Source organism: Rattus norvegicus, chromosome 16, assembly GCF_021556685.1.
Source record: "Rattus norvegicus strain SHRSP/BbbUtx chromosome 16, alternate assembly SHRSP_T2T, whole genome shotgun sequence".
Lineage (NCBI taxonomy): Eukaryota > Metazoa > Chordata > Mammalia > Rodentia > Muridae > Rattus > Rattus norvegicus.
The window spans coordinates 21,054,339-21,063,520 of record NC_141549.1 but is presented as its reverse complement, the minus strand read 5'-3'; the positions used below and the strand labels follow the sequence as shown (position 1 = coordinate 21,063,520).

Below are 9,182 nucleotides of genomic sequence, written 5' to 3'. Positions count from 1 at the left end.
GGAACAGGGCTGGAGGAGAGACTGAGGGAAAAGCCAACCACCAGCCTACCCAACTTGAAACCCATCGCATTGTCAAGCAACAGTCCCTGACACTATTAATGATATCCTGTTATGCTTGCAGACAGAGTCTAGCATAGGCTGTCCCATGAGAGGGTTCACCCAGAAGCTGACTTAGATGAACACTCCCAGCTAAAATTGGATGGATCTTGAAGACTGTCATGGAAAAATAAGTGGAAGGATTGCAGTCCCTCAGACGATAAGAACGCCACAGGAAGACTAACCAAATCACCTGACCTGGACTCTTAGGGCTCTTAGAGACTGAACCACCAACCAAAGAACATACAGAGGCTGGTCCTAAGCCTCCACACACATAGGTAGGAGATGTGCAGCTTGATCTTTGTGTGAGTCCCAAACAATTACAGCATGGGTTATCCTAAAGGATGTTACCTGTATGCAGAATAGGTTCTTCTAGCTGGATTGTGTCCTCTGACTCAGTGGGAGAGGAAGGGATTAGTCTCACAGAGACTTCATGTTCCAGGGTGGGAAGATAACCAAATGGCCCCTACCCACTGAGAGGAGAAGGAGAGTGGGGCACAAGGGAACAATTATGGGAGAGGCTGACAGGGAGGGGGCAGTGAGCAGGATGTAAAGTAAATAAGTAAATATTAAAATTGAAAATATTAAAATTGAAAATAATTGAAAAAAGTTTCCAGGAAGCATCACATGGCACAACTGAGACTCCAATGAAACAATCAATTTTTACTTCAGTCTACAATCAGACTGAACATTTTATTTTAAAATTTATATATATGATCAATTCTCCCACACAGACTGTGTTTTGATATTCCAATCGATCCTGGAGGAGCATCAAGGGTCTAGGGATCAGGAGCCGCAGCCACTAGAAGAAAAAGAAGAATTATTAACAGTATCATCAGGCACATCACTGGTGATATTGTCATGCCCAGCATCAACAACATCAGTGTCATATTCATGTAGATATCAATGTAGACATATCAATGTAGAGAGAAACAGTGAGAAGGTGGATGCTTCTCTTGTTATTTTTAATCTCAGAAGTTGCTTCTTTTGGAATGTTGCGGTCAAAGGCTATGCTAACTTCAGAAGTCAGAGTTCAGAATGACAGCGATAAATAGACAATAACATTTAACAGGAAGTTTTCCCGGCTTAGTCATTCAGGAAACACATGTTTTCACTGGAAGTGACAATAATCTCCTCATTCTAGAATAGGAAACATCCAAGTAGGAAAAAATATTACCTGGTCAGTTGTATTTCTCTAAACTGGATTTGTTACATTATGAAAATTATTTTCTATAAATTGAGAAAAAATAAATTTTTCAGGTTCTAGGTTATGCGTAAATAGCCCTATAGAAGTATGAAATTTATTAACAAAAGAGACCTAGGTTTCTAGTAAAACAATCTTAATCTATTTTAAGCTACTATTTTAGTTTAACTTACCTGGTCCGACTCTCTTCTTAGTGGGAGCTCCTTGGCCATTTTCTTCATGCCATGCTTGTTGAATTTGGATTTTCATCCATGTTATGATGGATAAGAGTGAGGATATAAGCCATATGAAGAGCAAAAAAGGTATGCGTGGTATCTCTGTTGCCCGAAGATATCCACTCTCCCTGAGAAGGATCAAGCTGTGGTTTATTGGTTCAGCTCGTGCGGAAGCATGAAAAATATCCTCAGCACCCTGAGTAGCAGGCAGACCTTCTTCTACGTCAGGAGTAAAAGAAGATTCCTCATCTGAAGTAGCAGAATCAAATATTTCTTCTTCACTAAGGGATATCAAAAGAGTCAGGTTAGTCATTTGAATGGAGTCAAGGGAATAACAAGTGCAGGAACCAGGAGTGGGCTCTGGGTCAGCATGGGGTTTGTACCTTGTACTCTCCTTGTAAAGAGGTAAATCAACTACATAATCCAATCCAATGTGACTAGCTGGTCCTGAGTCATGACTCTCAACTAACACACTACTGTCAGCAGCACATGTAACAGACAGCCGAGGTTCAAGAGCAGCCAGACAGTCAGCAACAATGGCAGGATCTGTAGGCTCAGCATCAATAGCAGCCATACTGTCAGCAGGGTGGGTGGACATACTGGACTCAGGCTGAACAGCAGGCAGACAGTCAGCAGTACTGGAGCAATTAGTATGTTCAGGCTCAACAGCAGTCAGAATGTCAGCATGGTGGGTGGCCATAGTTGGCTCTGGCTCAGCAGAGTCCAGACAGTCAGCAGCTTTGGTGGAATTAGTCAGTTCAGGCTCAATAGCTACCAAACTGTCAGCAGGGTGTGGGGACATAGATGACTCAGGCTGAACAGAATCCAGACATTCAGCAGGGTGGTTTGACCTAGTTAGCTCAGGCTGAACAGTAGCCAGACAATCAGCAGCTTTGGTGGAAAAAGTAGGCTCAGGCTCAACAGATGCCAAAGTGTCAGCAGGCTGGGTGGACATGGTTGGCTCAGCCTTGAGAGAAGCCAGACAGTCAGCAGCTTTATTGGCATGAGACAGCTCATGCTCAAGAGCAGCCAGACTGTCGGAACGGGGGGTGGGCATAGCTGGCTCTTGTTCAATAGAGTCCAGACCGTCAGCAGCATTGGTAGAATTATTATGTTCAGGCTCAACAGCTGCCAAACTGTCAGCAGGCTGGGTGGACATGTTTGTCTCAGTCCCAACAGAAGCCAGACAATCAGTAGCATTGGTGGAATTAATCAGCTCAGCCTTGAGAGAAGCCAGACAGCCAGCATCTTTGTTGGCATGAGACAGCTCATGCTCAAGAGCAGCCAGACTGTCGGCACGGTGGGTGGACATAGCTGGCTCTGGCTCAACATAGGCCAGGCAGTCAGCAGCACTGGAGGATTTAGTCGACTCAGGCTCAAGAGCAGCCAGACAGTAAGCAGCGTTGGTCGAATTTGTAGGCTCAAGCTCATCAGTAGCCATATTATCAGCAGGGTGTGTGGACATAGATGACTCAGGCTGAACAGAGTCCAGACAGTCAGCAGGGTGGCTTGACCTAGTTAGCTCTGGCAGAACAGTAGCCAGACAATCAGCAGCTCTGGTGGAAATTGTAGGCTCAGGCTCAACAGCTGCCGAACTGTCAGCAGGCTGGGTGGACATGGTTGGCTCAGCCTTGAGAGAAGCCAGACAGTCAGCAGCTTTGTTGGCATGAGACAGCTCATGCTCAAGAGCAGCCAGACTCTCGGCACGGTGGGTGGACATAGCTGGCTCTGGCTCAACGGAGTCCAGACTGTCAGCAGCATTGGTAGAATCATTATAGTCAGGCTCATGAGCAATAGGAATATCAGCAAGGTGGGTAGACATGGTTGTCTCAGACCCAACAGAAGCCAGAATATCAGCAGCATTGGAGGAATTAGTCGACTGGGGCTCAAGAGCGGCCAGAAAGTAAGCAGCATTGGTGGAATGTGTAGGCTCAAGCTCATCCGTAGCCATATTGGCAGCAGGGTGGGTGGACATAGTGGTCTCAGTCCCAACAGAAGCCAAACAATCAGTAGCATTGGTAGAATCAATTGACTCAGCCTTCTGAGAAGCCAGACAGTCAGCAGTGTTGTTGGAATTAGTCAGCTCATGCTCAAGAGCAGCCAGACTGTCGGCACGGTGGGTGGGCTTAGCTGGCTCTTGTTCAACAGAGTACAGACCGTCAGCAGCATTGGTGGAACTATTATGTTCAGGCTCAACAGCTGCCAAACTGTCAGTAGGCTGGGTGGACATGGTTGTCTCAGTCCCAACAGAAGCCAGACAATCAGTAGCATTGATGGAATTAATCAGCTCAGCCTTGAGAGAAGCCAGACAGTCAGCATCTTTGTTGACATGAGACAGCTCATGCTCAAGAGCAGCCAGACTGTCGGCACGGTGGGTGGACATACCTGGCTCTGGCTCAACATAGGCCAGACAGTCAGCAGCATTGGAGGATTTAGTCGACTCAGGCTCAAGAGCAGCCAGACAGTAAGCAGCGTTGGTCGAATTTGTAGGCTCAAGCTCATCAGTAGCCATATTATCAGCAGGGTGTGTGGACATAGATGACTCAGGCTGAACAGAGTCCAGACAGTCAGCAGGGTGGCTTGACCTAGTTAGCTCTGGCAGAACAGTAGCCAGACAATCAGCAGCTCTGGTGGAAATTGTAGGCTCAGGCTCAACAGCTGCCGAACTGTCAGCAGGCTGGGTGGACATGGTTGGCTCAGCCTTGAGAGAAGCCAGACAGTCAGCAGCTTTGTTGGCATGAGACAGCTCATGCTCAAGAGCAGCCAGACTCTCGGCACGGTGGGTGGACATAGCTGGCTCTGGCTCAACGGAGTCCAGACTGTCAGCAGCATTGGTAGAATCATTATAGTCAGGCTCATGAGCAATAGGAATATCAGCAAGGTGGGTAGACATGGTTGTCTCAGACCCAACAGAAGCCAGAATATCAGCAGCATTGGAGGAATTAGTCGACTGGGGCTCAAGAGCGGCCAGAAAGTAAGCAGCATTGGTGGAATGTGTAGGCTCAAGCTCATCCGTAGCCATATTGGCAGCAGGGTGGGTGGACATAGTGGTCTCAGTCCCAACAGAAGCCAAACAATCAGTAGCATTGGTAGAATCAATTGACTCAGCCTTCTGAGAAGCCAGACAGTCAGCAGTGTTGTTGGAATTAGTCAGCTCATGCTCAAGAGCAGCCAGACTGTCGGCACGGTGGGTGGGCTTAGCTGGCTCTTGTTCAACAGAGTACAGACCGTCAGCAGCATTGGTGGAACTATTATGTTCAGGCTCAACAGCTGCCACACTGTCAGCAGGCTGGGTGGACATGGTTGTCTCAGGCCCAACAGAAGCCAGACAATCAGTAGCATTGATGGAATTAATCAGCTCAGCCTTGAGAGAAGGCAGACAGTCAGCATCTTTGTTGGCATGAGACAGCTCATGCTCAAGAGCAGCCAGACTGTCAGCACGGTGGGTGGACATACCTGGCTCTGGCTCAACATAGGCCAGACAGTCAGCAGCATTGGAGGATTTAGTCGACTCAGGCTCAAGAGCAGCCAGACAGTAAGCAGCGTTGGTCGAATTTGTAGGCTCAAGCTCATCAGTAGCCATATTATCAGCAGGGTGTGTGGACATAGATGACTCAGGCTGAACAGAGTCCAGACAGTCAGCAGGGTGGGTTGACCTAGTTAGCTCCGGCGGAACAGTAGCCAGACAATCAGCAGCTCTGGTGGAAATTGTAGGCTCAGGCTCAACAGCTGCCGAACTGTCAGCAGGCTGGGTGGACATGGTTGGCTCAGCCTTGAGAGAAGCCAGACAGTCAGCAGCTTTGTTGGCATGAGACAGCTCATGCTCAAGAGCAGCCAGACTCTCGGCACGGTGGGTGGACATAGCTGGCTCTGGCTCAACGGAGTCCAGACTGTCAGCAGCATTGGTAGAATCATTATAGTCAGGCTCATGAGCAATAGGAATATCAGCAAGGTGGGTAGACATGGTTGTCTCAGACCCAACAGAAGCCAGAATATCAGCAACATTGGAGGAATTAGTCGACTGGGGCTCAAGAGCGGCCAGAAAGTAAGCAGCATTGGTGGAATGTGAAGGCTCAAGCTCATCCGTAGCCATATTTTCAGCAGGGTATGTGGACATAGTTGTCTCAGTCCCAACAGAAGCCAAACAATCAGTAGCATTGGTAGAATCAATTGACTCAGCCTTCTGAGAAGCCAGACAGTCAGCAGTGTTGTTGGAATTAGTCAGCTCATGCTCAAGAGCAGCCAGACTGTCGGCACGGTAGGTGGGCTTAGCTGGCTCTTGTTCAACAGAGTCCTTACCATCAGCAGTATTGGTGGAATTATGTTCAGTCTCAACAGCTGCCGAACTGTCAGTAGGCTGGGTGGACATGGTTGTCTCAGTCCCAACAGAAGCCAGACAATCAGTAGCATTGGTGGAATTAATCAGCTCAGCCTTGAGAGAAGCCAGACAGTCAGCATGTTTGTTGGCATGAGACAGCTCATGCTCAAGAGCAGCCAGACTGTCGGCACGGTGGGTGGACATACCTGGCTCTGGCTCAACATAGGCCAGACAGTCAGCAGCATTGGAGGATTTAGTCGACTCAGGCTCAAGAGCAGCCAGACAGTAAGCAGCGTTGGTCGAATTTGTAGTCTCAAGCTCATCAGTAGCCATATTATCAGCTGAGTGTGTGGACATAGATGACTCAAGCTGAACAGAGTCCAGACAGCCAGCAGGGTGGGTTGACATGGTTAGCTCAGGCAGAACATTAGCCAGACAATCAGCAGCTCTGATGGAAATTGTAGGCTCAGGCTCAACAGCTGCCGAACTGTCAGCAGGCTGGGTGGACATGGTTGGCTCATCCTTGAGAGAAGCCAGACAGTCAGCAGCTTTGCTGGCATGAGACAGCTCATGCTCAAGAGCAGCCAGACTCTCGGCACGGTGGGTGGACATAGCTGGCTCTGGCTCAACGGAGTCCAGACTGTCAGCAGCATTGGTAGAATCATTATAGTCAGGCTCATGAGCAATAGGAATATCAGCAAGGTGGGTAGACATGGTTGTCTCAGACCCAACAGAAGCCAGAATATCAGCAACATTGGAGGAATTAGTCGATGGGGGCTCAAGAGCGGCCAGAAAGTAAGGAGCATTGGTGGAATGTGTAGGCTCAAGCTCATCCGTAGCCATATTGTCAGCAGGGTGGGTGGACATAGTTGTCTCAGTCCCAACAGAAGCCAAACAATCAGTAGCATTGGTAGAATCAATTGACTCAGCCTTCTGAGAAGCCAGACAGTCAGCAGTGTTGTTGGAATTAGTCAGCTCATGCTCAAGAGCAGCCAGACTGTCGGCACGGTGGGTGGACATACCTGGCTCTGGCTCAACATAGGCCAGACAGTCAGCAGCATTGGAGGATTTAGTCGACTCAGGCTCAAGAGCAGCCAGACAGTAAGCAGCGTTGGTCGAATTTGTAGTCTCAAGCTCATCAGTAGCCATATTATCAGCTGGGTGTGTGGACATAGATGACTCAAGCTGAACAGAGTCCAGACAGCCAGCAGGGTGGGTTGACATAGTTAGCTCAGGCAGAACATTAGCCAGACAATCAGCAGCTCTGATGGAAATTGTAGGCTCAGGCTCAACAGCTGCTGAACTGTCAGCAGGCTGGGTGGACATGGTTGGCTCAGCCTTGAGAGAAGCCAGACAGTCAGCAGCTTTGTTGGCATGAGACAGCTCATGCTCAAGAGCAGCCAGACTCTCGGCACAGTGGGTGGACATAGCTGGCTCTGGCTCAACGGAGTCCAGACTGTCAGCAGCATTGGTAGAATCATTATAGTCAGGCTCATGAGCAATAGGAATATCAGCAAGGTGGGTAGACATGGTTGTCTCAGACCCAACAGAAGCCAGAATATCAGCAACATTGGAGGAATTAGTCGACTGGGGCTCAAGAGCGGCCAGAAAGTAAGCAGCATTGGTGGAATGTGTAGGCTCAAGCTCATCCGTAGCCATATTGTCAGCAGGGTGGGTGGACATAATTGTCTCAGTCCCAACAGAAGCCAAACAATCAGTAGCATTGGTAGAATCAATTGACTCAGCCTTCTGAGAAGCCAGACAGTCATCAGTGTTGCTGGAATTAGTCAGCTCCTGCTCAAGAGCAGCCAGACTGTCGGCTCGGTAGGTGGGCTTAGCTGGCTCTCGTTCAACAGAGTCCTTACCATCAGCAGTATTGGTGGAATTATGTTCAGTCTCAACAGCTGCCGAACTGTCAGTAGGCTGGGTGGACATGGTTGTCTCAGTCCCAACAGAAGCCAGACAATCAGTAGCATTGGTGGAATTAATCAGCTCAGCCTTGAGAGAAGCCAGACAGTCAGCATCTTTGTTGGCATGAGACAGCTCATGCTCAAGATCAGCCAGACTGTCGGCAGGGTGGGTGGACATAGCTGGCTCTGGCTCAACATAGACCAGACAGTCAGCAGCATTGGAGGATTTAGTCGACTCAGGCTCAAGAGCAGCCAGTGTGTCAGCAGGGTGATTGGACATAGTTGGCTCTGGTTCCACATCAGGCAGACTGTCAGCAGGGTGGGTGGACATGTTTGGCTCAGGCTCAAGGTCAGCCAGACAGTCAGCAGCTTTGGTAGAAGTATTATGTGCAGGCTCGTCAGCAGTCAGAATGTCAGCAGGGTGGGTGGACATAGTCGGCTCAGGCTCAACAGCTGCCATACTGTCAGCAGGGTTGGTGGACATAGCGGGCTCTAGTGCAACGGCAGCCCGACACTCAGCGGCATTGGTAGAAATAGTCGGATCAGGCTCAAAGTCAGCCAGACAGTCAGCAGTGTTGTTGAAATTAGTCAGCTCAGGCTCAAGAGCAGCCAGAGTGTCAGCAGGGTGGGTGGACATAGCGGGCTCTGGTGCAACAGCAGCCCGACAGTCAGCGGCATTGGTAGAAATAGTCGGATCAGGCTCAAGGTCAGCCAGACAGTCAGCAGTGTTGTTGAAATTAGTCAGCTCAGGCTCAAGAGCAGCCAGAGTGTCAGCAGGGTGGGTGGACATAGTTGGCTCTGGTTCCACATCTGGCAGACAGTCAGCAGGGTAGGTGGACATAGTTGGCTCTGGTGCAACAGCAGCCTGAAAGTCAGCGGCATTGGTAGAAATACTCGGATCAGGCTCAAGGTCAGCCAGCCAGTCAGCAGTGTTGTTAAAATTGGTCAGCTCAGGCTCAAGAGCAGCCAGAGTGTCAGCAGGGTGGGTGGACATAGTTGGCTCTGTTTCCACATCAGGCAGACTGTCAGCAGGGTGGGTGGACATGTTTGGCTCAGGCTCAAGGTCAGCCCGACAGTCAGCAGCTTTGGTAGAAGTATTATGTTCAGGCTCATCAGCAGTCAGAATGTCAGCAGGGTGGGTGGACATAGTCGGCTCAGGCTCAACAGCTGCCATACTGTCAGCAGGGTTGGTGGACATAGCGGGCTCTGGTGCAACAGCAGCCCGACAGTCAGCGGCATTGGTAGAAATCGTTGGATCAGGCTCAAGGTCAGCCAGACAGTCAGCAGTGTTGTTGGAATTAGTCAGCTCAGGCTCAAGAGCAGCCAGAGTGTCAGCAGGGTGGGTGGACATAGTTGGCTCTGGTTCCATATCAGGCAGACAGTCAGCAGGGTGGGTGGACATAGTTGGCTCTGGTGCAACAGCAGCCTGAAAGTCAGCG

The 9,182-nt window shown here is 49.6% G+C and overlaps 1 protein-coding gene across 2 annotated transcripts; it reads right to left on the bottom strand.

The window, feature by feature from the left end:
* Window positions 1-752: 752 nt before the first annotated feature.
* LOC148000445 (uncharacterized) lies at window positions 753-8,846 on the bottom strand. 2 transcript variants are annotated; one of them, XM_087589341.1, is made up of 3 exons: window positions 1,899-8,846; window positions 1,474-1,796; window positions 753-898 (listed from the first exon to the last, which is right to left on the bottom strand). In XM_087589341.1, the coding sequence occupies exons 1-3, from the start codon at window positions 8,786-8,788 to the stop codon at window positions 876-878; spliced, it is 7,236 nt and encodes a 2,411-aa protein (XP_087445467.1). In that variant the 5' UTR covers window positions 8,789-8,846; the 3' UTR covers window positions 753-875. The 2 variants fall into 2 exon arrangements, with proteins under 2 accessions (XP_087445467.1, XP_087445466.1); XM_087589340.1 differs by having other exon boundaries at window positions 1,474-8,846.
* Between the last annotated feature and the right edge of the window lie 336 nt (window positions 8,847-9,182).

What these genes read in the sequence shown, in the direction of transcription:
- LOC148000445 (XM_087589340.1), bottom strand. Translation starts at nt 8,788, where the DNA reads ATGTCCACCCACCCTGCTGACAGTCTGCCTGATGTGGAAACAGAGCCA. An exon ending in TAAGAAGAGAGTCGGACCAG is followed by an intron (nt 899 to 1,473) that starts GTAAGTTAAACT and finishes TTTTTCTTCTAG; the next exon opens with TGGCTGCGGCTCCTGATCCC.